Source organism: Odontesthes bonariensis, chromosome 23 (genome assembly GCF_027942865.1).
Source record: "Odontesthes bonariensis isolate fOdoBon6 chromosome 23, fOdoBon6.hap1, whole genome shotgun sequence".
NCBI lineage: Eukaryota > Metazoa > Chordata > Actinopteri > Atheriniformes > Atherinopsidae > Odontesthes > Odontesthes bonariensis.
In genome coordinates, this window is record NC_134528.1 from 28,946,314 (window position 1) to 28,974,147 (window position 27,834).

At 44.3% G+C, this 27,834-nt stretch overlaps 1 protein-coding gene across 3 annotated transcripts in view; it reads left to right on the forward strand.

Moving 5' to 3' along the window:
* The window catches only part of LOC142374401 (myosin phosphatase Rho interacting protein), a 49,300-nt gene extending 21,519 nt beyond the window's left edge, over positions 1-27,781 (forward strand). Inside the window, exons 8-25 of one of the 3 annotated variants that reach the window (XM_075458065.1) lie at positions 8,296-8,422; positions 10,156-10,260; positions 11,918-11,974; positions 12,365-12,433; positions 12,517-12,606; positions 12,839-12,948; positions 14,261-14,822; positions 14,921-15,058; positions 17,549-17,608; positions 22,307-22,454; positions 22,556-22,673; positions 24,171-24,330; positions 25,293-25,406; positions 25,576-25,662; positions 25,786-25,948; positions 26,047-26,132; positions 26,444-26,509; positions 26,832-27,781. In XM_075458065.1, the coding sequence (XP_075314180.1) occupies positions 8,296-8,422; positions 10,156-10,260; positions 11,918-11,974; positions 12,365-12,433; positions 12,517-12,606; positions 12,839-12,948; positions 14,261-14,822; positions 14,921-15,058; positions 17,549-17,608; positions 22,307-22,454; positions 22,556-22,673; positions 24,171-24,330; positions 25,293-25,406; positions 25,576-25,662; positions 25,786-25,948; positions 26,047-26,132; positions 26,444-26,476 (2,227 nt within the window). In that variant the 3' untranslated portion in view covers positions 26,477-26,509; positions 26,832-27,781. The remainder of the gene's footprint in view (positions 1-8,295; positions 8,423-10,155; positions 10,261-11,917; positions 11,975-12,364; positions 12,434-12,516; positions 12,607-12,838; positions 12,949-14,260; positions 14,823-14,920; positions 15,059-17,548; positions 17,609-22,306; positions 22,455-22,555; positions 22,674-24,170; positions 24,331-25,292; positions 25,407-25,575; positions 25,663-25,785; positions 25,949-26,046; positions 26,133-26,443; positions 26,510-26,831) is intronic. The other 2 variants (XM_075458064.1, XM_075458066.1) reach the window with 2 other exon arrangements.
* The last annotated feature ends 53 nt before the right edge of the window (positions 27,782-27,834 follow it).

Consider the following 27,834-nt stretch of genomic DNA (forward strand, 5'->3'; position numbering starts at 1 on the left):
TCCAAAGGTTTAAGGTATATTAATTCCACACTGGAGCTTGCTACACCCTCTACATTTCGTTTGTGTTGAGCTGGTTATTGCACAAACGCAATGCACAACGGTACATTCTCCATCACGTTGTTTGTTTCTGTCCGACGGCGGCGACACCAAGCCTTTGCAAGAGCATTCAAGTAGATGGGAGCGGTTCCGTAAAGCACTTTGTAGGCTAACATCTGTGACTTGAATTTAATGCGGGCGGCTAAGGGTAGACAGTGGAGCTGAATGAACAGAGGGGTGACGTGCTCTTTTAGACTGATTGAAGACCAGACGCGCTGCCGCGTTCTGGACCATCTGAAGGTTTCACTGCACAGGCTGGGAGACCAGTTATGACCATAGCCCACACCAGAAGCTGGGTGGCGTGTTGTGGTGCAGTCTGATCTTTCTTATGTTTAACAATGCGATGCAGCACGATCGAGCAACGAGGTAACATGATCTTTAAAGGTTAGTTGATCAATCATGACACCCAATATTGTAGCTACCTTTGATGGAGCAAGAGATAGGGATTGAGTTTGGATGCAGATGCTGTGGTGTATGGTTGGTTTGGCTGGGAAGACAAGCAGTTCACTTTTAGAGAGGTTTAGTTGGAGGTGATGGGCTTTCATCCATGTCGATATGTCAGAGAGACAGTCTGAGATTCGTGCTGAGATCGTGTGGTCGTCAGGTGGGAATGACAGATGGAGCTGGGTATCATCAGCATAACATTGGTATGAGAAGCCATGTGATCGAATGATCTGGCCCAAAATATCGTGCCAATGGAGTCCAAAATGAACTAATTTAAAAATCCACAGCATAACATTTGCTCTTACCACTGTTGATGAGGTTTGAATTGTTTTAGATGGACACATTTGACACCTTCATTCACCTTCACGGTAGAGCTGTAACAAAATCCGGGTTATCCGGTTTTCAACCCGGATAAATACGTCACCCGGGCAGACCGGATGGTGGCATGCATTTGATCCGCCTTAAAAAGAAAAAAATATTTAAAAAAAATAAATAAATAAATGATCTGCCCAAGTCAATTCAAATTCAATTAAAAAATACTTTATTTATCCCAGAGGGAAATTAAATAAGTCGAGCCAGACGGCATTTCATTATGTCAACAAATGGCAGTTACAGCGCTCTTGCACCTTAGTCGTGAGAGAAATGATGAAACCGGAATATATATCCCTCTTTAGTTGCCTACTAGGCTACAGTCATTCTCTAGCATGGTGATCAGTCACGAACACACAGTCACATACTGAGTGAAACGAAACCTAACCCCCGGCCCGTTTGTCACAAGCCCGTTTGTCGGTTAAGTGAGCCATGCCCCCTACTGATCCGTCCTGACTTGCGATCCGTCCGTTACTTACAGTGAGGGACGAATCCCCGCTGACTCGTACCACCTGGGTGACTCACGGCCCGACAGCGAAAATCCTTGCTGCCGCGACTGGCCGCTCGCTCTTCAAGTCACGCGACGGAATCAAAACTTAAAAAGCTCTGAGTTGGCATGGATTCGCTACTTGCCCGTCTGACCGCTGAGTCACCCAGAGCCAGCGATTCAGCGGTCAGACGGGCAAGTAGCGAATCCCTGCCAACTCGGAGCTTTTTAAGTTTCGATTCTGTCTCGAGCGCCCAGTCGGCAGCAAGGATTGTCGTCAACCCATCTGACTGCTGAAGCCTCTGTACCTCGCTACAGGCTCGGTTAGCGTGGCTTCATGCATCTTGTACAGTCGTTGAAAAATAATCATTTAGTGATGTAGGGGAGGGCAAGATCATTCCATGTTGTTTACTTGTAGGTCTAAACTCAGCATTGCCTCGCCTAATGCTACCACATTTGTCGCTGTGTAAATGCACACACTAGCTGTTGTGTCTGGCTTTCAGATAAAATGGCATTGAATTATTACTTGACAAAAATAAATTAATGAACTTGTAGCCGTAGGCTGCTCTTTGATTTATCAAAATGAATTGATAAATGGGACAAAAAAAAGGCGAGGCGCATAGCCACTAAACAGCAGAAAGTTTTTTTTATTTTTTATTTTTAATAAGTGACTCAAGTGATTCAAGTGATCCCTATAACTCGAATCCCCTCCTCGAAATGATCCAATCAGCCCGGATTGCCCAAAAGATTCGAGTTAAGCATCTCTACTTCACGGGATCTCCAAACTGAGAGCACTCTGACCCCTGTCTGCTGCAGGTAAGATACGAACAATGAATGTTGGACTGCTCAGGTTTTTCCTCTTTAATTCTGCACAGCCGATTTCACGGGTTCCTGCCACAAATCTTCAGGGTGGCTGTACAAAAGACATCAGGCTCACTGAGCCGAGTTCGACTCCGTGAGCCCAATCACTCAAAAACACCACGATTGGGACCCTAACCTGATACTTGACATCAGATTGGGACATCCCTAGTTGTAATAAAGGCTTCAGAGATGTAAAATCCATGACTGCTGATGAACATGTAGTCCTTGTGGGCCGCATTTTAGTCAGTCTACGTTCTGTTCTCTGCAGTGGTGGACGAAATGTTCACATTTTTACACATAGGTAGAAGTCAGTGATCGGTAAAAGCGGCAAATAGAGTATTGCAACGAAAGTTCAAGTTTGGCCTTCTGACTGATCTGTTGCGATATAGGTATGACATCATTACATTATTAATTTAGAAAAGTCAGTGTAATATGATGGTAATACAAATCTATGGTAAATAATGTTACTGTTGTAGCGGGTAGATGTGGAACCTGAAGTCTGAACTATTTCATTTAGAGTTTTAGATATAAATCTAAATGATTGTAAGATGATTACAGCAACTGATTGAAATGAAATGAGTGATTTTTGACTTCGGCTTTATGAAAATTCAGTGTAAAAGTACAATATGAGCGCACAGGGTGGAAGACGAGCAAACAAATGCCAGCATCATATAGGTTACTGAAGTGTTAAATATTCATATCAAGTCCATCTGTATGAACTGGGTTTGTTATTCAGTCTAAATGTGGTCCATAACTTCCAGCCTTAGTTGCTCTGTGTTAAAATTTGATCCAGTTGGATTTCTCTCTCTGGTTTCAGTGAAAGAGGAAACATTAGACTCGTACATTTGTCATGGTGGCCCTTCTGAAATGTATATTCTGACAGGTTCTTGTCAGTCTATCTGAGAAATGGCTTTTAGATCATACAGTGGGTGTTTGGCCCCTACACTGCTCCACTCTCATTCATACCCTTGTAAGGAGAGCAGCGTTAGCAGAAGAGTCCCCAAATATGGGCAACATTTGAGCAAGAGAGTAATACAATATTTCCCACTGCCTCTCACCCTCTTCCTCTCTGTAATGCAGATTTCTCTGTCACTGAACAAAAGGCCTGTGTGGGAGCGTGTCCGAGCAGGTGGTGCACTGTCACACACTTAAGATGGTTGCAGATGGACACTGCTGAGTGTGGGCTGTTCTTGGATCTGTGGTTGAGCACTCGTTGTTCCCCGGAGATGAGGCAGTTCTTCATCAAAGGCCCATTTCAACCTAATCTGATGCAGATATTGTCCATCCATCAATGGACTGATGGCCAATGGCAACTCTTATCTTGGCCTCTAGGACTATTGCATTCAAGCATTTCCATGAAGCCATGAAGCCATCATCATATATACTGACTTTATTTTAAAGAACAAGCTTTGATAACCCAATGATGTCCTTCTTGAAATGTATGCCGTTTGTGCAGATGATGTTATGATTTAACAGTATTTACACAAGGCCTTAAAGCCTTAAAGGGGAGTAAAAGGGAAACAAACTGTGAGCTTGAACCAAAAGGATCTGATAGCAGCAGCAGAATTGGTTGTCTGCTAAAAATAACCGTGAAAGCAGAAGTTGTTTTGATTCCAACCAAATGTGATCCATTTAAATTTAGCCCAGAATTTCTGTGCTTGAATCTACACAGCAAGCTAACTTCATATTTAAAACCTGTCCAATCACAAATAACGGCCAATTTTATGAACCATATTAGTACCTGGGAACTAAATGTACTCCCTCTGTCCTCAGTCCACTTCCCAAACACAGCCAAAGCTTGGACGTAGTACTTACTAGGTGCTTTCGGTCGGTGGGAAATGTTTCTTTTTTGTGTTTTAAATCTTTTTTGATTTTCAACAAACTGACAAAGACAGTTATATACTATATACCAGCAGCGAAGAGAAAGAAATGGTATGAATACAACATGGTGAATTGATTAAATTAAATGGTAAAGAAGAAAAGGGATGTACAGGATGTGTCATTGAGTGAGATGATGGTTCAGAGAGTGAGAGTTCAACTGATATTTGAATAAAAAAATATGCACGTGTAGCTAAAAAATATGCATATCTAGACCCAAAAGTATAGAGACACGGCCCAATTTACACTGCCAGGGTTCTGTCTCAAGATTGTGGAAATGTTGTCTGCAGCCACAGTCCATCCTGCAGTGGATCTACATCCTTCCAGTGTATCACCATCAGTCTTTTATCCGTCATATGTCCAGTTGTTAGAATTAGTTTGTAAACTCTGGACAGGACTTCTTCAACATTACGGTTCAGAAGGCCGTAACGCAAGAAAAAGTACAACCAACGATTTAAGTTTTTATTTTACTGCATGACCAAACCATACGATAAAAGGTGCCCTCATCATGCTTGCAGCGCCAACAAATCTCTGAATCAGTTGTACTCGCAGTGTATCCCGCAGCGTATTATAGTTAAGGCGGCCGCCTTAGCAAACTCGCACTGCCGCCTTGCCAACGTTTTTTTTTAAACCGAAACAATAATGCTTTGCCAGGCTCAGACATTAAAAGACAGCATTGATAACATTGAATTGCGACATCTACTGGTTGTTAATGTAAATAGTTAATAATGTAAATAAAAAAGTGTTACAGCTCTTAAACAGCTTCGTTATTGCTCTAACAGCCCCGTCCAACTACCCCCCCCACCCCACCCGACGGAACGCTATCCGCGCAAAACCCCTGGTCCCGGCCGACGACTCACCACATTGACTAAGCAATTTCCTGCGGGAAACACTGACTCGTATCGTGTCGTCGAACATGGGTATGTTCTGTGAATACAATGATCGTTTATCATTCTGTTCTTGACTGATTTGGATATTTTTCTTAGACATAATCCCATTCTTCAGTTTATCAGAGTCTGCCTAAATCAGCTTCCAGGTTCCTTTGAACTGCATTCCAATTATTTTCTGATATGTTGTTGGATAATTTATATACTTTTGGAGCAATTTTGGCTTTTTGTCTGGCAATTGTTTTTAACTTGGTTCTATATGTGTTGGTGTGGGTACGACTGCAGCTTCTCCAAAGTATTTGCTTAGCTGTATCTTATCTGTACATATTTTAAGAAGTCCTTGTCATTGATGTGGTATGCAGCATCAGGCTGAGCAAAAGTTCCTAATGTCCCATCAAGTGCATTTCTCATAGCCTCCAAGGTAAAAATGCCTTTGGATTTCCAAGTGGCAGACGGCGGGAAACTGTTCATCGGAGCCTGTTCCTCTGCCTTTTTGTCCGCACATCATTAACTATAGCTGATTGTACTTCATAAGTGTTTTTATAGGGTTATTTGTAGCTCCTACTTTAGAATAGATTTTTCTTTATCATGAGATCTGAGAGAAATAATCTGTGATACAGCTGTGTTGTAGTTGGTTGAAGCAACAAAACTGTGCAGTGATTGGTCCAGGTGTCATAAAACTGATACGGCACAGCCGTCTGCGACAGCGACGTGTTACTTTAGCGCCACATTCAACAACAAAACAAAACAAAACCCGGTAAAAGTAAGGAGAGAAGAAAAAAACACCACCAAGAAGCTAACATGGAGAGCGGGGAGGCCACCGTGTTCATGGTCTGCATGATGGTGATATTAATCATGGACGATCACATGGGGCGTCTAACATGGAGCTCACAGAGAGAGTCAGGAGACGAAGGATGGAGCGCAGGCCATACTTCTTGGTTTCATGAAGGAAGGAGACAGTTTCACTTATTAAACATGTGGTTGTGTCCGTGTCGTATGAGGAAACATTTCAGCTTTGACAACATGACAAGGGGCGGAGCTACCAACCACCAAACACCTCCGTCAGATGTGTTCTATAGAACCCAGAACAGACCCAGCTGAGGAGAAGGAGCTAAAATGGTTCCAGGAACTGAGGGAGATGGTCCCTAGTTCCTGTATGTCCGAATGTGGGAAAAAACGGCCCCGTTCTTGAAAAGGTTATAGGAACTGCCAAAGGTTCCTACAGTGGGAATGCGCCTTAATAAGTCCTTGGTCACCAACAGCAGTTTGTATTGTGTTCAATTTAGCGTTGTCTTTATTTGTCATTATTTATCTCATTTTGTTCATTCATAAAATACGCAAAAAAGTAGTTACAGTAAATACAAATAGCAACATAATGGGTGCTTTCAGACTGCAGAACAACCTCATAGTTATTATAGCTTTTGGTGTAAGTATCCCCTCGTTCTTTTTGGGCACTTTAGGACAGAACAGTTCTACGGGCCCGAGGGACAAGACACCTTCATGGGTATTTTGAATATGCTTTTCATATAGAGAGAGAGTGTTTAAAAAATTCTCAACAACCTATTCAAATATTCAACTACAGTCATTGGGATTCATTGGTTTCCTTAGCTAAAGGGACTTTTCTTTTTTTTAAGGTTAATGTATGAACTGGACTGGTAATTTGCATTATAATTTATTTGATGTTATTGGACTATAATTGGCTTGAATCAGTCTATCTTTGAATTATTTGTGCTTTGGCGCTATATAAGCTTAGTGAGTGTTTTTATGGGCAACATTCACTGATGTTTGCATGTTTCTTGTATCGGCGGGCTCCCCAGCTGCTTTCATGTATTCAAGCAATCACTGTAAACTGATTATCACGAGTCACCGAGAGCAGCAAGATAATTCCTGCAGTCTGAAAGCGGCTTTTGTGGAAATGAACATTCCAGTGCTTCAGAAGATATCCTGCCTTCCTTATTGTGGTTCCTAAATTATCTTAACTATCTGCTTGTTGGACCCCAGACCAGTTGCCCTAACATCCCATGTTATGAAAGTGCTGGAGCGACTGTTATTGGCTCACCTAAAGCCCACACATGCACTGGAGTCCTCACATGTTCTAAAGATGTTCAGGAGCAGTAGCATGTGCAAATGCAAATGTCTGTGCTCCAGATTTTCCACCCTAGTGAAATAGGTTAGGTTAGACGGCACGTGAACGAAGCAGTGAATATTTTCATGCATCACAGTTTGCCTCCTCTGCACCCCAGGCAGACCCTGGCCTGCAGCCCCTCCCTCGCGTTTCCAACCATGAGAGCGCATCTCCAGCAGGAAGTCTCCTGCTGTGAAGCCCATGTCTGAACAGCAACTGCTGAAAAACTTTGGACTGCGCTTTCTTTTGAAAATCTCAGGTGTTCGTGTGTTAAAACATCTTAAGTAAGCAAGTGAACACCTCTCAAGACCCACTAGCGTCTGCTGATTGTTCTGGGGTCGGGGTTGAAGATGCTTCACCGAGCCGACTCATCTGGACAAAGCATGAAACATTGTGAGGTCATTTTCTTTGATTTCAGCCTGCACAGAAATAGGAGATCGATGCCGCCTTGATTATCGACTACCTTGTGGTACAGGGGACTGTATTCACTCCTCTTTTTTTCTTTTCTTCACCCTGTACATCTCTTGACTCCCAGTGCAACTCAGCCCTGTCTTCTCCAGAAATACTCGCATTACTCTGCAGGTATGGGGTGATCAGTTCCGGGAACTGGTCGGCCACTTTGTAGCATGATATGACTCAGAGAAGCTAAACAAACTGATGAAGAAAACTGTCTCTGTTCCACGGGACTGCTCTGGAGCTGATAAGAATGTTTAAAAGCTGCTCAACGTAATGGACAATGCTGCACAGCCTCTACATAACAGTGATCTAACAATGAAGTGCGTTTGGTTAACTCAGCTTGCTGTTTGCTGTAGCTTTGTGTTAGCTTGTTGCTTCTGTGGAGAAGATTTTAAGAGCATTGACACTAAACTTATCAGTACACTACTGCTTATGATATTAATGAATTACTTTAGAAAGTCATTACAAATAATGCCGACTCTTTTGGCAAAAAGATGAAAAATGCTTTCTCACTTCTCTGTAACAACCAGCTGATCCCGGAGCTGATTAGCTGCTCTAAACGGAGGCAGATGTTTGTCGGACTGCTGTCGAATTGTTTTTTGTCCCTCTCGCCGTGTTCTTCACAGACAATTGTTGGTGTACAAATGTATGACGTTTCACTTAAGAACGTGCGCATATGTTTGTGCTTGCAGTCGCTCTGGTGTTATCGAGAAGTTGGAGGCCTTGGAGCTGGAGAATCCGGAGAAAATGGAGGTGGAGGAGTCGGGGCGGAGCGGAGCCAGACAGGGCCGCAGTGAGCACAGACGCTTCCACAGAGAGGTAACGTGGCTGTGTTTGTGTGCTCGCATCAGATCAAACAGTGGCAGCATTGTGCAGCAGTTTACAATAGATACTGTGACAGTTGTAAATTCTGATCTTAAACATTATCACATGGCAGAACCGAAGCAGGCTCAGGAAAGCACCGGTTTTGTCTCTCTTTTTTTTTTTTCTTCTTCTGGTTTTTAACACCCCCACCCCATCTCCCCATTCCTCCTCCTCCTTCTTCTCCCTTCACCCTCTTCCCTCCATCCTCTCTCTCTGTCCTGTCTTTGTTTTGATTTTGGGTCAGAGGTCAGCAGAGTGTGCTGTATTCATTTCCAGTTTCCATTCTTTGGTGGGATTCCCCTGGTGATTACACTTCCCTTTCCCACCCCGGCCCCCTGCCCTTAGTTAGAAAGGCTCAAACCCGACTTGTTTTTAGCAACACAGAGACCCGGCCCAGTAACGCGGGCACAATCCGACACGATTGTCCAGTTTGGAGATCTTTTGTCAGGGCTGCTTGTGTGCTTCGTATTGCACGCAAATATCTGAGATCTGTTCTTCTTACTGTTGTTTTAAGACCGTTACACACAGAATTATGTGTGCTTACTGCATGTCACGTCCTCTTTGTCTCCCACCTTCCCGTCACTTCTTTACTGTATCAGTCAAAAATAAAGGACAAGGCCGAGGCAAAAGCATATTTTTAACAGAAAGCGGATCAAGGTGGATAGAGCAGATGACCCAGGGCGGGAAGCCAAGACACAGGAACCAAAATAAGACCAAAGTCTTCGTGTCGTTTCCCAATCAAATATGACATTACAAGATAAACACAAGTGCTAAGTCATCGCATTCTCTCCCACTACCAGTGCTCTATTTAGTAGGTTGAACAAAAAGCACACTGAATGAAAGGCTTTTTTCTTTGCCAATACTTCACAGTCAGTGATTTTTGTTTAATGTTGTTGACAGACAAGTGGAAAAAAAGTCACAGAATTGGCTTTGACTTGATGTAGGACTAACCCTTCGGCATTGAGCCAGAAGCAAATCGTGGGGGGGGTTCACCTTGGACGAGAAGCTGGAAAACATAAATGTATTTCAGGTGTCTTGTCCCTTCTGAAACCGCTAGCAGATTTTAAAAAAATATATATATCAAAATGACTTTCTATTATTGTTTGGCTAGATATCCAGTGCAAGATCACACATCAAATTTAATTTCCTGGGTGCTTCAGTTGTTGAAGTTTCAGGTGTGGAAGGTGAGTATCCTGGTAATTAACCAGCAGGGAAAAATCTTTTTCCCCGTCTTCATTCAAATCAAATTTATTTGTATAGCACATTTCATGTACAAAACAATTCAAAGTGCTTCACATAATATAAAAGCATTGCAGCGGGGAATGTAAGAAGCATTAAAAATACATAAACGAACATAAAGAGAAACAAATAAAATAATTTAAATGAATTTAAAAACAAGCAACAGTCCAGATAAATTAAAAGATATCGTGCAGATTTCATGCATAGACACATGAGAAAAGAAATGTCTTTAACCTGGATTTAAAAATGTGAATTTGGTGAAAGTTTAATCTCCACTGGCAGTTTGTTCCACTTGTTTGCAGCAGAACAGCTAAATGCTGCTTCTCCATGTTTAGTCTGGACGAAGAAGAATTAAGGAAGAAGTCCTGAGCTGCTAAAACATTCCGTGTGTTATGAAGACGCAGTGTGAAAGCGATGGAGAAAACCAAGCATGTTTGTGTGTGTTGCAGGAGCAGAGGCATGGCATGGATCGGGGTCTAGACTTTCCCTCCACTCTGCCACCTCTGAGGAGAGCCAAGTCTTTGGACCGCAGGACTACTGAGTCGGTCATGACGGTGAGTGCTCTGCTAAGCTCTGGATTTGGTAAAAGGGTCTGGCATGTGAATTTACACTTCATCACTAATGATTTTTTTTTTTTTTTTAGCAAAGGGAGAAGAGAATCATTCATATACGTTACTGAATATACTGCCAGTAGAATTTACATGCCATATACTGCTATTCAGGATGATGTATACAAATAATTCTCAATTTCCACAACAGGAGACGTAGAACGAGTCATTCAGAGTGAGGTTTGAAGCGCGTCACTCGTCTGTTTTGTGTTTGACACGACCTTATCAGGACCGTTTGGCTGAGAAGCAGCCGTCTGCTGCCGTATTAAGATGTTTGGTTTCAAGCTGTTGTCACTTCCGAACACAGGAGATGTTCAGGAGAAAATGCAGACAATTCGATCCGGTCCTTTTCTGCCGATGCTGTTCACGAGAGCACGTCACAGCAGGAGGCTCCCTGCTGGAGAAGGGCTTTAATGTGCTTTCGGATCATTTCACGTTGTTCGTAGTTATGTAATGCTTTATTTTGCCAAAGTTTATTTTTGACAACAGTAACCACAACTTGTCAAACATCCCAAAGCTGAGCCGTGCTGCTCCCAGACAGCCTTCACAAGACGCGGAGATGAGAATGAACACTGTTTGATTAAGTGGCTGATAAATGAACAAGCTGAGATCTGTTCTGATTATTATTTAAAACTCGATGCTAGAATATTGAGAGGTTGGCGTGCGTCTGTGGTGTCGCAGACAAAGCCTCTCCTGTTCTGCTAAGCTGCAGGATTCAGGGTCAGCAGCAGTTCCAGGGCCTCGGCGGAGTGGGTTATTGTTGGGGCTGAGAGGCTAGATCTGCTTAGGTAACGGCAGAATTAAACATTGAGAAATGTCTCGGCGCGACATCATACACACAGCGACTGTGCTGCACATATTGCAGCAGTGTGAGCTTGAGTCTCATATCAGAATGTCAGTGATGAAAACCAGCTCAGATCTTTGAGAAGCGTTGATGTGAGTGAATGACGTAATTCTGTTATTTCTGATGTTTCCTTGGTCTTTTTGGCGGTGTTGTTTTTGTTGGCCAAACCTCCATGCTGCAGGGGGCAGTGCAGCCGCTCTCCTCTCCAGGTTATACTCCTCATTCATTGCGTGTGGTCTTTGCTCCCGTTCTGTGCTCTGTGTGCCTGTTACTGTATGTCTTGGAAAAAGTAGTGTGTGTGTGTGTGTGTGTGTGTGTGTGTGTGTGTGTGTGTGTGTGTGTGTGTGTGTGTGTGTGTAAGAGACTCTCACAACTTAGCACCGCTTCCTGTGGTCACCATTCACGTGGATGTGTGTGTTGTTCCCACGGCAGCATTGAGCACTTGGGTTTCTCAGCCCAGCAGCACGTCTGGCAGAAGTTGTCCCTGCTCAGTGGGCCAGTCCATCCCACTGGTCGGGTCAACATCTACCACCAGCTGACTGAGTGAGCATGGGGTGTTGCTGCTCTTTAATGTTTTGTGCCATTTAGCAGCTGTTCCTGGGAAAATATTGTGTTGTGTTTGTTTTCCCTTCAGCAGAAGGTAAGTTGTCACAATGTGCTGCTAAAAAAAACTCTTGGATTGGCATCTGCAGTCATCTGGAACGTTTCCCTTGTTTTTTTGCTCACTGGTGTCTCTTTATCCTTTGTTTTTCTTTTTAGCCGGATTTGCTTAACTTCAAGAAAGGATGGATGGTGAAGCTGGACGAGCAAGGCCAGGTACTTAAAGTCAGTCTCACCAGCCAAATTGTGAGAAAAGAAGAATGTTTTAAAAAGATTTGAAGGTTTCTTTAAAATAAAATATATGGAGCCAAACAAGTTCAAACTGCTTGTGAACCCAAAGCGCTGGGGTGTCTGTGGCAGTGAATGGCCTTTACAAGGCTGTGGTCACACTTTGATGTTCCATCCTCAGTGGACTTAAAAGACGAGGGTGGAGCCGGAAAGCTTTCAAACGCATCTTTATACGATGTGCACAGAGGGAAGCTCCAGGTTTTATTGGCTGTTCGGGTGTTCAGGAGGTGACCGCTGCTTCATTTCTCCAACACGCTGCTTTGCACAGCTCCGTGTTTTGACTTCATGTGGCCAAACTTCTCCCTGTCCTTTTTGTAGTGGAAGAAGTACTGGTTCGTGTTGACAGATCACAGCCTGAGATACTACAAGGATTCCATTGCGGAGGAGGTGAGCTCATTCGTCTCATGCAGGCGCCTTTTTCCCGGTTCTCTTTGAAACGCCGTGCTACATATTGTTGTTTTCTCCCTCAGGCCTCGGACTTGGATGGTGAGATGGACCTGTCCACCTGCTACAGTGTAACTGAATACCAGGCTCAACGCAACTACGGCTTTCAGATTCATGTAAGAGGCTTTAATGCTCCCACGTTTCCTTGAACCTTCCGCTGAAGTGAAAGCCTTTATACATTGTACCCAACAGTCGTGTAATAAATACTTCTTCTCTGAAACCTCCTGAAACAAACCCGTGATGACGGTCTTCCATCCTCTCACGGTTAAGTTTTACATGTTAACTCGTAAGTTAAAGGAAAAACATTTCCTTTAACGCATTGTTTTTCTGCTCGTTGTTCATGTTTAGACCCAGGAAGGAGTTCACACTCTGTCGGCCATGACAGCAGGCATACGCAGGAACTGGATCCAGGCGGTCATGAAGAACGTCAGACCCTCCACTGCCCCCGATGTGGCCAGGTCAGTAGAAGTGATATTTCTCTGTTCAGGTGTTCTGAGCTGCAGCTTTGCAAACACATTTACTCCTGACTGAGTCCGTCATGCCCTGTGTTGGCTTTACATCAATTGGTATTGACAGCCATGTTTTAGAGGTGGACGCGACCCTTTTTATTCCCAGAATTAGAGACTGTGCAGAAGTCTTGAGCCACCCGTCATCCCTTTGCGTGTTCCAGGAAAACAGGAAAGAGGTGCAGCCGTTTATGTTTAAATATGTGAACAGATAACCAGTTTGAAAGGGAATATCTGCTCTGAGCTCCTTTCTCCTCCAACACAGCCTGAACCCTCTCAGACGAGCTTTCTGTCCTTTCTTTAAGGAGTCTTCAGGAATAGTTCTCCAGGCTTCTTGAAGGACATCCCAAAGCTCTTCTTTGGATGTGGGCTGCCTTTTGTTCCGTTCTCTGCCAACATGATCCCACACTGCTTCAGTAATGTTGAGCTCCGGGCTCTGGGGAGGATTCATCCCTCCATCAGACCTGCTGCCACTGATTTTCAGCCCACTTCTTGTGTCATTTGGCACAGCTCAGCCTTTTCTCCCTGTTTCCCTTCCTTAAGAACGGCTTCCTGACAGCCACCCTTCCATGGAGCCCATTTCTGATGAGGCTTTGAGATATGTTATATAGTTTTCAACCGGAAATCACCTTGATGGTTCAAAATATGTCTGTCAAACTGTTAGCTTTTTCATAGATTGATTTAGAAATTTGAAGTGCCTGTAGATATTTAAAATTGGTTCCTTGCTGAGTTGTCTGTAATGTGTAGACACAACACTGGTTCATCCCTTGAGTTAGGGGCCTTTTTAAGCTTGAATTATTGATACATCCCACATTCCTCTGAAAAAGGCCAGATATGAAAAATCTGATTAAAAAAGCAGCCAATGTTCAAAGAAAAACCTTGAAGACCTTCAGAAACCCTGGAGAATTGTTGCTTCCTCTGTTTTCTTGGAAGCAAAATGTTAAAAAACTAAAGCTTGCTCAAGACTACTGCACAGAGCTATATGGGTGTATGTCGCAGGTGTTCTGGAAAACAAGGTTAGCGAACGGTGGACAGCAGCTCAGGGTTACAGTGCTGCTGTGGTTCCATCTTCAATTCTTTGTGTTAACGCAATCTGAACAGAGATGAAATGCGTGGCTGAGATGCCAAAGAAGACCAAGCCTTCAGTTGCCTACTTGATGTTTTTTAGTAGCATTGACCAGAGAAGGGATATAAAAAAAAAAATGCAAAAAGATGTTGGTGGGTTTTTGGGTGACTTCATTTACTTTGGTGCGCTGCCTTTCAGCTCGACTGAAGATCACGGCTCCTTCTCTTCTTTGGAAGGTCTGGTCAGACCAGATGTCACTCAGGACTCTCTGTCCTCCGAGGCCTCATCTGTAGAAAGAGAATCTGCTCCTGGTGTAATAAAGAGCAGAGCCCGTGAACGCAGACGAGAAGGCCGCTCAAAGACCTTTGACTGGGCAGAGTTCAGGCCCATAGCCCAGGCTCTGGCCCAGCAGCGGGCGCAGGAGGCCGAGGGCCTCCATGCTGACATGGGCGAGCTGGAGCGCAGCCGGAGAAGAGAGGAGAGGCGGAAGAGGTATGAGACTGGTATGAGTTCGGAGCACGCCACCGTTCCGGATGGAGGAAGGACAGACTTTGAGAGTGCAGAGGGAGTCTCACACACAGACTCATTAAGCCCCACATCGTTGGAGAGGCAGCAGAGGGTGGAGGAGGTGATCGAAGAACACTGGCGACAGGTGGAGAAGACGCCCGTCCGAGAGGAGAGGAGGGTGCCTCTGCCCACCACCGTGCAGCCCAGAGAGACTGCGGAGCTGGAGCAGCTGCTGGAGAGTTACAAGCAGGGGGTCAGTTTGCCTCGCACGCGTTGTTGTTACAGCTGCAGCACTTCAACTGTCTGACATGGCTGCTGATGTTTACGCTCGCAACATTCTGACTCTTCCAGATCGAGGACCTGAAGGCTCAGTTAGAGAGCTGTCACCAGCAGCTGCTGGACTCGAACAAGCACAAGCAGGAGCTGGAGCTCCAGCTGAGGATGGCTGTGCAGCGGGAGCAGGACATCCCCTCTGGGTACATCTCTCCTGTGAGTTTGCACTCGGCTTGCAGCTGCATCACACTGTAGTTTATTCTGCTGTAGTGGGAAGTTCTGCTGTGACTTTCAGGGATACATTCTCAGCTGGGCAGTCATTTCCATCTCATGTTGTAACACTCTTTGCATGTTATGTTATTGTAATAAAACATGAAACAAACTGACATGGAAGCAACAGAAAGTCTCCGGTCATGTGCCTTTTGCATGAGTTCATTGCATGTGATAAACAGTGAAATCCTGTTTCTACATCAGCTTCTACTAGTTGATTTTCTCTCTGTGCGTCGGACGTCTGTACTGAATCTGAACTCATGCTCGTGGTTTTTTCAGTAGTACATTGAGTAGGGACCAAAGAAATGTACTTCTGTAGTTGCTAATGTGACTTGCAGAGGATTATTTCACTCTAATGCGTTTTTCTGATGGGACGGCTCCGCTCTCCTCTCTTTGATTTCAATGTGGGTGGAGTCAGCTGCGGAGCACCGAGAGGATTCCTGCAGACAGATGACATATCCACGTCTTATGATTTGCAATCTGTGCTCCTAGATTTGATCGGTTTCTCTCCTCGGAGATCAAGGAAGTGTGCGGATATTCAGATTTTTTTTGTGGAGCCGCTCAGTTCCTTTTGAAAATGAAACTGAAAAAAGCAAATCAGTGAAGTCAAGCCGGGCCACACCATATGACTGTGAAGGGCCCAAACTGCAAACAGATAAATAGGAATAATCGTGCTGCTGGTGCACATTAAAGCGCACTTTGGATCGCCTTGTTGCTGAAAAGTGCTATATAAATAAATTTCACTTCACTTCACAAGAGCGAGGTGTTTGGAAAAAAGCACTACAGTAAGATTTAGAGCCAGGATGAGTTTAACAACAACAGTGGTGAGATCTGAAACGTAAATGCATCTGACAGACCACAGCCCTGGAATTATGAGACGAGGATCAGGGGAGAAATCAGTTTGTGGTTTGAGGAGAACCAGTCGACAACTCGGCGACATTAGCTAACAAGTGCTTTCACGGGACTGTTGCGGTTTGCCACCACGTAACAGACTATAAGAAAAATAAAGGCGGGTGTTTAGTACGGCAGGACACAAAACAGACCCTAATGAAAAATAAGAATAAGAAAATAAAATAAGAAAAGAAACGTCCACAGTTCCTGCCTCTGTCAAAAAAAGTCTTCTGAGGAGTTCTGCTAAGAACTTTTCTCTATAATTCTGTTTATGCTTTAAAAAAAACCCACACATTTCCAAAAATTCAGCATTTATCTTGTAAAAAGGACTTCAGTGTTGAAAGTTAAGCACAGACACTCTCTGAAGATATTTCTCCTTTTGCACTTTCCAGTTTTTTCGCCTTTCACCACATCTGAATAAAACAGGAAAAGGAGACTCTTCACATGTCTCGCCCCCTTCACTTTTCCTCCCTTCCTTTTCAGTTTCACCCATTCTCCTGATCGTGCGATGACCACACATTTACTGTCACATGTCATTCAAAAAACGGATGAAAAAACATTTCAACATTTCAGTTTTCCTCTCATCTTTATGTCCATTTTCAGTTCCCATTTCATTACCCACATCCAATGACAGGCTGAGCTCTTAAAAGAGTACAGCGTTGAGGTCACGTTGGAGTGATATTATCCTTTGTAGTCACTGGCAAAATAGCTGCATTTCTTTCCATGTTTGACCAGATAATTATAACCTCTTGTCATGTATTCTAATTATTTGCATGCACGTCGGATTCTTATCTTCTGTTCATTTCTGTGTAGACCATCCATTTGTTATTCTGTTTGCAATTGCTTTTTCTACAACTAAGCATTGACCTAAATATACCATGTTGAATGCATTTCAGTGCCCGTGTGTCGATGTACGGATCGATTTGCCAGCGTGAAGCTGGATCTTTAGGTCGAAGCTCCGCTGCAATTGTTGCAGTATACCGCAGAGTATGCTTTGTGACATTTCTGTGTTAGGTTTTGTCTTGGAAATCAATCATTTCACTGACCGTACATTAATTTTGGAGAAAGTTGGGATCGTATGTTTGAAGAATCCGACTTAAGTTGGATAATAAAATTTCCTCTCCTCTCGGAGAAGAATTGCATCGGTGTAGACATGAGTTTGGACCAGAACCTTCAGAAATATCTTATAAGACCTGGTATGCCTTCCATTCTTGAGTAAACCTTCCAGCTGAAACTAATATTGCATTACTTACCCCATGAAGTAACATTTAACCGTTTAATGTGCATGCTTTGTTGTGATTGACTAACCCTGGACATTTAATCTCTTTTCTTTGCTTTTCATTTACACAATTAAACTAAAAGGAATTTGAATTAGTTTGAAATCTTTGTTTGTTTTATTTGGGATTATGGGGAATTGCTAATTGTAATGACACTTTCTTTATGTAAAATAGTGGGAAGTGATTTGTAGTTAACACTGAGAATTATTAGCAAGCTTTGTGTCTCCCCTGCTGTGTGTTAACCAACTGTCTGGTCCCCTTTTCCAAGCTGGAGCACCCTTTGGGTCTGGAGGCTGATGTGACGCCCCAGATGAAGAGGCCCGAACTGGTTAGTTCTCAAGCACAGAGTTTAACAAAGAAGTACCAGGAGACCAAAGAGCTCCTGAAGCTGCAAGAGCTGAAAAAGCGCAGTATGCAGGCACAGCTTGGCCTCACGCTTTCTCACCTCCCCATCACGGAGCCTAACTTTTCTGACCCCCAAAACACACCCCTGCCGGAAGGCCCTCCCCCCGAACCCGTCCAAAAAGCCGTTAGCTTCTTGCTCCAGGACAGCACAGAGGCCATCCAAGAACTGGAAGACCTTATAAATGGTCAACCTCTGACTCTGAAGGAGTTGGGAAAAGTTTTGAAGTTCCGTAGCTTAAATCAAGAGACCACTGGAAAACACGAGCTGCAGAAGCTCTTAGAAAGCTGGAGGTGCCAACAGGAGGTAGAGAATGAAATGATTAAGAAGAGTTTAGCCAGAGCAGGAGAGAGCATACAACGATACGAAGCCCGTCTTCTGACCATGGAGGACATCATGGGGAGAGTTCAGAAACAAAGTTTTGACAGCCCCTACGGTCCCTTGTCCAAAATTGAAAACCATTCAGAGATGAACGATGCGACCATTGGAGTGTTCTCTCAGAGGGTGGAGCTTTTAACAGGCGAAAACAGCGCTCTGAAACAACGATGCCAGGAGATAGTGAATCAGCTGACAGAGGCTGACAGAGAAATAGACAGACTGAAAGCCGAACTCATTAGCCAGCAGGGCGGCAAACAGCATCATCTGGTGGTGGAGGAGCTGAAACGGCTGAAGGCAGAACTGGCTGAAAATCAAGCTAACGCCATCGACCGGGAGTATTACGAGAGAGAGCTGAATGAGAGGTCTCTGAGGCTCCATGAAGCGTTGGTTACCTTGGAGGAACTTGGCAACACCCTTAAAGACACTGAGAAGAAGCTGCAGTTAAAGGAAGCCACACTGATAGGACTCGGTTTTCAGGCAGACTATGAGGACGAGGAACTGCACCCAGAGAAAGAGCAACTCCGAGAGCTGCTTGAAGCTTCACAATCAAAGTTTTTTGAGACCGAGGCAAGCCTTCAGTCTGCAGAGCAGCGCTGTCTGGAGCTAGAAGCAAGGAACAATGAGTTGGTCGCACTGAATCAGGAGATTGAGAAAGTCGGCAGGGAGAAGGTAGAAGAAGCAGAAAAAGAAGTGAGGATGTTACGAGAGAGGTTAGAAATGAAGATGGATCGAGACGAACAGAATTTAGTTGAGAGTCTGGAGGTCGAAGAGAAGCAGGTTAATAAAGGACGTTTCCAGCAAGTAGTAAATGAGATTGAGATGAGGTCTGAGGCAATAGATAAGGTCGTAGAGACTTTGGCAAAGGTAGATGTAAAGGTAGAGGGAATGCTTGATAGTTTAAAAAGCACTTTATTTGGTTCTTCAAAAGAAGAGCCACTTCACATGAGTAGAAAAGACATGAGGTCAGTGTCAGAGTGGGAGTTCTGGAGCCAGCTGTGGAGCGTCACTGAATCAAAATGTGACAAAAGCAGACAGATGTGTGAACCGGGCTTGGTAGAGCAAATGATGGCCCAGAAGAACCTGCTACTCTTGAAAAGGAAGGTTTGTTCACAGGCAGATACTGAGAGTGACATAGTGACGGATTTTGCATCGATGTACAGCTGGCTCGACGATGAAACGAATGCTCGGATTCTTAAACAGTTGAGAGAAACTTTGGAGGCGAAGTCTCGTGATCTGAAGCAAATTGCCTCCGGTCTGAAGCTCGACAAAGATGACGAACTCCTGTCTTCCGCTCTGGCAACGTTTGAAATTTGGGGGCGACAGAAGCGGTCTTCAGAATATCTGCTTGAATGCCTGAGAGAAGCGCACATGATGTATGGGATCATTAGGCTGAAAGTCCAGCATGAAAAAGAGCTCATGCAAAATCAAACGGAAATAACAACTCCTAGCTTTGATTGTCCAAACTGCCCTAAATTACGAGAAGTTGCCAGCAGTCTGCAGTCGAAAGTGGAAGATCTTCAGGGTCAACTGTCCAGGGCCTCTTTGAAAACTAAAGGCCCACAAACGTTGATGCAGATGGAAGGAGAGACTATGGACTCAGTGGATAAAACCATAGAGATTCGTGACATGGTAGCCAATCACAGGAAGGAGCTACAAGACATCAAAGACGGCTTTGAGCAGGAAGCAGAAAAGTTGAGGCAGGAAATTGCAAAAGCCAATGAGACACTTCGCCTCCGTTCGGAGGAGAACGTCAAAGAGATCAGCTCGCTGACGAGCTGCATGGAGAGCCTGACGAAGCAGCACGAGATGGAAAGGAGGGACCTCCTGCAGAGGTTCGATTGGGAAATGGAGGAGTTGAGGAGCATGATGAGTCCTGCTTCCCCAGGCAGGAGTAGAGCAGATGAGCACGCACCGTCGCATCACGCCCCAGCCCAGACGTCGACTCTGAGGGAGCGCATTCAGGAGCTGGTGACCCAGGTCTCAGTCATGACCGAAGAGATGAGACGGCGTGAAGAGCAGGGTGACATAACCACACTGCGGCTGAAATACGAGAGAGACCTGGAAAACCTAAAGGTGGAAGCGCTTCTTGTCCTTGTCGTCGTCCCATCTGTGATGCCTTGTTTTCCTTTGTGGCATTCCCAGATCCCCCTTCCTCCCCCTGCCTTTACTCCCCTTCCTAACACTGCTCACCCTCCTCTTGCTCTTCGTTCCATAAACCCCTTTTCGTCTGTGTTGCATGGAAACTAACCTTCTTTAGGGTTTACATAGCCACTGACGCAGCTTTAGCCATGCACTGAGGAACTCATTTTGTTGCTTCATCTCCATCCCTCGAAGAACTTTGAATGATTAAGAAAACCCATTGGCCAAGAAAATGATTTAGAGAAACCGTCAGCTTCTGTTTGGCTATAACATATGAGCCCATATTTCCCATATTGAATGAGTTCCTCTGTTGATAGTTCCACGTACTTACAGTCTGAACTTGCCTTGCATTGCATTTTACAGCGTTGAGCAAAGAACTGACCCTTTGCAACGCGTTGAAAGTTTATCAGTGTTGAAGAAGCAAATACTGCCGATGACTCCAATTTGGACATGTTTGATGAACTTTCCCTACTAACAGTTTAACTTAACGCCCTGCTTTCACTCAGTGACAGTTAAAGGTAGTCCTCTTAAATGCTGGTCCACTCAGCAGCTCTTTCCTTTCCACTGCGTTTCAGAGCTGTTTGCAGGCAGTGCTCCGCTCACACCTCACTTACAGGGTAACTCTGTGATTAGCGCCAATGGCTGCATCTGCTTCATGAAAGTTTACTTTCCGTAATCCAGGTCATAATGCTGCTGTTAAAGGTTTCAGCTGAAATGTTTAAACACTTTACACACCACCAATGAGCTTCCAGCGACCTGCGTTTTATCCGTGAATAAAAAACCTCTACAAATCAAACTTGAAGGTGTTTGCGTGGCCGGACATGACCAGAGGTACGTGAGAAAGGTTGCTTTGACATAGCTGACCCTGTAAGCCGTGGTGAGATCGAACGCAGCTCAAAGGTTTTCCTAAAAGACCAAGTTGGAGTTCTTCTTTTCTTTCCTTAGTATCAAATCGAATGAAATGATCCCCATTCATTTTCCTGTCATGCCATACTGTTTGATTTCTTTTTGTTCTGCACTGAGTCCTAAATCTATTTCTTCATCTTTATTGGGAACAAACGAATGTAATTGAAGTAATTCCTAAAGGTCAGAAACATTTCTCAGACAGGTGGAAATGCTGCGGGTGTTGGCGTTGACTTAATTTGAGGTCAGAAGGAGTCATTTAGTCTAAAAAAACAAATGCATCTTGTGAATAATCACAATGATAGTTAGTTTTACACATGTTGGATACTCGGATTTATGCGCCCCCCCCCCCCTCCATATTTATCCACCAGATACGTAATCTCAGAGCAGGAAGTTTCTACTTGTTTCAGGGTGGTGGGGGAGGGGCACCTTTCAGCCTCTCTTAGTTCCTGGGTCTGTACTCGGAGGGAGGGGTTTATCCCTGTGAAAACACACCGGACCTCCATTTCCCATGTGTGGCAGAGAGATGGGGAAATAGGCCTGGACCCAGCCGTTGAATGAGCACTTGAATTGGCTGTAGTGAACAGAGAACGGAAGCTGGGCTTGACGTCAGGCTACTGGAGAGGCCATTGGAATGCCTTCCTCTTCAAAGCAGCAAAATTTCAGCAATGGGGATTATTGTCCTCTCTGTTTGTTCACACTGACAAAACTGATATACCGAGGGTATCTGCACCCGCAGTATTTCAGGCGCCCAGTTATCCTTGTGTCCGTCCATCGCTGTAAGCAGACATTCCATCAGAGATTTAGCCGGTAGGCAGATTAGGATTTGTACACCAGTTGTGGAGTCCAGGTGCTGTTTAGAAACAGGATTTTTTTTTTTCTAAGTGCCAACAAGAGTCTGGATGTAAACAGGAAATGGCAACTGTTCTTTCAAATACACTCCTCTCCAATTGTCTTGTCTTTTCATTAGAGTTTGTATCCTTTCATCCTAACCCTTCTTGTCCGCAAACAGGCTCCACTTCCTGGTGGCTGACAGGCGCTAACTTTATTTGATAGAAATAGATTGATCTTAACTAGCGAATACATGGCTAGAATGTTTTTTTTTTTTTTTCCTGTTCAGCTTATATGAGCAGCAGAAGCTGCTGGTCCATGTCCAGATGACCTGTAAACTCACAGCTGCACCCCACTCGCTCTTTGTTACAGGCCACCTGTGAGCGGGGCTTCACCGCCATGGAGGAGTCCCACCAGAAGGTGATTGATGAGCTGCAGAGGAAACACCAGAGAGAGCTGGAGAACCTGCAGGAGGAGAAAGAGAGGCTGCTGGCAGAGGAGACGGCAGCCACCATCGCTGGTAAACACTTCACAGACAGAATATGTCCTTTTCAAAACAAATCTACCTGTCATACTGGTCCCAAAGCTGTTGGTGAAGATTTTTGTTTTCTGCTACCTCAGCTATTGAAGCAATGAACAACGCTCACCGGACAGAGCTGGAGAAGGAGCTGGATAAGGCTCGCAAGGCCAGCAGCAATGCAGAGAATGCAGATGTGGAGGAGATCCGCAGACAGCACGAGTGAGTCCTGTCCCCTGCTCCAGAAACTCAGGCTCAGGACAGACTTCTCCAGCTGCAGTCGTGGGCACAGGCTCACTCATATGTTGGACGAAGTCTTGTTATATGTAGTCTTATTTGTGATGCCTCTGTTAGTCATCAGGGTGAAAACTACCAGGTAAATGAAAATGATAAAAATAGTAATGCACAGTCAGCATGGGGTCCTGGTTAAAGACAGGCTGCTGTCTGGGGAGAGATCCAATTTTAAAGCACAGAAAATGATGAAGTAGCAACTTACGTTTTGAGTTTAAAATCTCTGTGGTAAGTTGGATTGTTTTGTGCAATTTGAAATGAACGAACTGCACAAAAAGTACCAATTTTCTCCCAATACGAGCTTTTATCAAATCAAATTTATTTATATAGCACATTTCATGTACAAACAATTCAAAGTGCTTCACATAAAATAAAAGCATTGCAGCAGGGAGTGCAAGAAGCATTAAGATACATAAAAGAATATAAAGAGAAACAAATAAAACAATTTAAATGAATTTAAAAACAAGCAACAGTCCAGATAAGTTCAAAGATGTCGTACAGATTTCATGCATAGACACATGAGAACAGAAATGTTTTTAACCTGGATTTAAAAATGTCTCCATTTGGTGAAAGTTTAATCTCCACTGGCAGTTTGTTCCACTTGTTTGCAGCATAACAGCTAAATGCTGCTTCTCCATGTTTAGTCTGGACTCTGGACTGGACCAGCTGACCTGAGTCCTTGGATCTAAGAGCTCTGCTGGCTTTATATTCTCTGAACAGATCACAGATGTATTTTGGCACTAAACCGTTCTGGGATTTGTAAACCATCAGCAGACTTTTAAAATCTATTCTGTGACTGACTGGAAGCCAGAGTAAAGATTTTAAAGCTGCTGTGATGTGTTCAGATCTCTCAGTCCGGGTTAAAACTCCAGCAGCAGCGTTCTGGATGAGCTGCAGATGTTTAATGCTCTTTGTGGGAAGTCCAGTTAAAAGAGCATTACATTAATCTTTTAACCATCACTTAAGTTCCTAAAAGAATTCACCAGAAACATGGCTATCATTGAGACATCCTTGTTGGTTCTGTGTGTATGAAAAAGTTTTGGCTTTGGTCTTAAAACCCCGCAACTGTCAGGCTCTGCTGCCAACACGCTGTCCTCTCACTGCGGATTTAAAGATCAAACTGTGCACTTCTCACTCACGACTTGCTGGGACATGCGGGGAATCACTGCCGTTTTATTTCTGCTGCTCGTCTTTAAAACTGAAGCTTCACGCGGTGACGTGTGTAAGTGCAGGTTTTTATCAGAGTCATGCCACCAGATCAATGAGGGGACAGCCCCTTATTCACTTCAACAAGAGTGATGGATGGGAGGCTGAAGCAGCTGCGACACGTTCGGCACAGACGTGTCAGGACGGCAAAGACTGGCTTCCTCCTGAAGCCACGCCGCTGGTGTTTTTTCTTTCTCAGCATGCCGCTGCGTTGTGTTTCAGGGAGGAGCTGTGTTCCTTCCAGCGGGAGATTGAGGTGCTGTCGGAGCAGTATTCCCAGAAGTGCCTGGAAAACGCCCACCTGGCCCAGGCGCTGGAGGCTGAGAGGCAGGCCCTCAGGCAGTGTCAGAGGGAGAACCAGGAGCTCAATGCACACAACCAGGTGCAAACACGCTCGTGCACATATCAAATCAAATTTATTTGTATAGCATATTTCATGTACAAACAATTCAAAGTGCTTTACATAAAATAAAAGCATTGCAGCAGGGAGTGGAAGAAGCATTACAAATAGATAAAAGAATATAAAGAGAAACAAATAAAATCATTTAAATGAATAACAGTCTAGATAAGTTCAAAGATAGCGTGCAGATTTCATGCATAGACACATGAGAACAGAAATGTCTTTAACCTGGATTTAAAAATGTCTCCATTTGGTGAAAGTTTAATCTCCACTGGCAGTTTGTTCCACTTGTTTGCAGCATAACAGCTAAATGCTGCTTCTCCATGTTTAGTCTGGACTCTGGACTGGACCAGCTGACCTGAGTCCTTGGATCTAAGAGCTCTGCTGGCTTTATATTCTCTGAACAGATCACAGATGTATTTTGGGTCTAAACCGTTCTGGGATTTGTAAACCATCAGCAGGCTTTTAAAATCTATTCTGTGACTGACTGGAAGCCAGAGTAAAGATTTTAAAGCTGCTGTGATGTGTTCAGATCTCTTAGTCCGGGTTAAAACTCCAGCAGCAGCGTTCTGGATGAGCTGCAGATGTTTAATGCTCTTTTTGGGAAGTCCAGTTAAAAGAGCGTTACAGTGATGGAGTCTACTGGAGATGAATGCATGGATGAGTTTCTCCTGGTCTTTTTGGGAGAGGAAACCTTTAATTCTGTTGATGTTTCTGAGATGGTAAAAAGCTGCCTTGGTGACAGCTTTGATGTGGCTGCTGAAAGTCAGATCTGAGTCTATCAACACTCCGAGGTTACCAACTTGGTCAGTGATTATAAGGTCCCGAGTCTCAAGATATTTACCAACATATATTTACTCACTGTTGAAATTGTTGGGTCACACATGGTGCATAAAAAGCCACCTGCCAAACAGTTCTGAGCTTCTTCTTTGGGACGTGTTTAGGAGCTGAACAACCGTCTGGCAGAAGAAATCACTAAGATGCGCTCCATGACCTCTGAAGACGGAATGGGAGACACGAACACCACGATACAGGGGAAGGAGCTGTATGAGTTGGAGGTAAGGTTCAGTTAAGCACTTCCAGAAGTGCGCATGAGATCGTGTGCAAAAGACACAAAAACAAGTCTTTACTGGAGCGGCTTTAAGCAGCAGCTGTTTCCCCTCAGGAAAGCAGCTGTGAGAGCAACTTTAGCATCATCATCTTTGTCATTTCCTCCTTCTTTTCCAGGTGATGTTGAGGGTGAAAGAGTCAGAGGTTCAGTACCTGAAGCAGGAAATTAACTCCCTCAAAGATGAACTCCAGGCAGCCCAAAGAGTAAATGTTATTTCTATTTTCTTATTTTTCTGATTCGACAGGTGTCATCCACAAGTTAAAAGCTGAATGAGGCATAAAAAAAAATGTGTCGTGTGTCTAATGAGCCACCTGATGTGTTTCCAGGACAAGAAATATGCAACAGATAAATACAAGGACATCTACACGGAGCTGAGCATCGTCAAGGCCAAAGCGGAGCGGGATCTGGGCCGGCTCCGGGAGCAGCTGCAGCTGGCTCACGAGGCGCTCGGCGAGCCGTCGCCGGAAGACGCGGAGCGGGGAGGATACGGTGTGAACACGCACCCAGGAACACTCCGTGTGCCACGTGGTAGCTGAATCCATCACGCTTTTTCTCTTAATGTCAACTGACACGTTTTCCTCTGACAGATATCATGAAGTCCAAAAGTAACCCCGACATCCTGAAGATGGCGGCCGCAGCAGCCAAACGTTCGGAGCGCACCATGCGATCAAAGGTAGGTGAGGAGGCCGGTTCAGAGTGACATGAATCCTGCACCCCACTGGAGCTCGCATTGTGCTGAATCAGCAACGCAGCAGCTGTCAGGCCTGTTTTCACCTCTCAGTTTGAGAAGTGCCTTCAGTCACTTGCTGCCACCTACAGGCCGCCTGTAAAGTTGCATGCAGCAGTGCATGCCCAAGGCTGCCTTTTATTCAAATCCATGTTATGACTCCCTCTGAAGTGCGGTCTTGGGATTTTGTTGCAATTGAAACGCCGCAGTGCTCTAACACACACTTGCTTGGTGTGTTCTCCCCCTTCTGTTCTCAGTCTGTGAGTCGAGACATGCCCTGGGACAGTTAGAGCAGCTGTGGCTTCCTCCCCCTTCTCCTTTAGGTAAATGAAAGCAGACGCACCCACGGGTGGTTTAACACACCCTGCTGTTCTCCACTCCAAAGATCCACGTCACTTCTGCACATAAATCTGCACAAATATCCCACTCCACAGACACTGTGTGGACAGCGCGGGACTGTGTGTAACTTAAAGTAGAGGAGTCGAATAGATTTTTAATTTGTAGAAGGTTTTCTGTTAAGAAGGTTTTCTGTTAAACGTGGTGTGATGTGTGACATCCTCGTATTGGATAAATAATCACTGGGACGCACGTGAGTCCATCACATTTGTCACTAACACTGCACGTTTCCTCTCTTCATCCCTCCAGAGTCTCAAGGAAGGACTGACGGCAGAGCAGAGACTCCACCTGTTCGAGAATAAAGACGCTAAGGAGTTCTGACAGCGACGCATCATGTCTGCCTACCTTGCTGCATGTTTAGAGGCCCACTATATTTTAGCTCTGTATTGACTTATTTAGAAACACTACACACTGGTCACCCAACACAGATCATATATTATTAAAGAAAACACGGTATGAAGTTTGAATTTCATGTCTAGAGTTTGCATTCCATGCACTTCAGTTAACTGTGACATTTTTGTATTGTTTTTGTTTTTTTTCCCTCTCTGCCATGTCTTACTGTAAATACTGTTTTTAAAATGAGCATCTGTCTTGCGTACACTAAAACTATGACTGTGTAAGCTACTGTTTTAACTCTCTAGACTGTTGCTAGCCAAAGACATGAATGTGGTGTCGAATGGCTGAACACAACTGCATAACGATGAGCGACACTTTCAAGAACAAAACCATAGGAGCTAGTCCAACATTTGGCCTGCATGTTAAAGCTCCGTTGTCACGGCGCAGATGGACGCGGCGCTCGGTAAACAGGCTTTGGAGCAGAAACGCTCGTCCGCATTAGAAAATAAGCACTACCTTTCCAAATGAACTATGCTCTCTGCAAATCCCTCAGAAAAAAATCTGATTCCCCTGGAAAGGTGACAGCTGACTGCATACTGACTATAATTTAAATATATATATGAAAAGCTATTTAGTATTTTTTTTTTTTTTTCCTCACTGCAATCATTGGCCCAGCTGTATAGGAGTTGTTCAGGTTGGTTTATGTTTGTAGTCTTGTTCAGTGGCAGTCCCTTTGTATTTATTTAAATGGTTGGGATTTTTCTTTTTCATTCCCATTCCTCTGTACTCTGTTATTGTAAATATAATGCAAATATACACCAACTGACGACAGGTTTATTAGCAATAAATATTTTTGCACCCTTTCCTGCGTCTGAATGTTCTGTAAGGGTTTCTTCTTGTTTTCCGTACTCCAGCT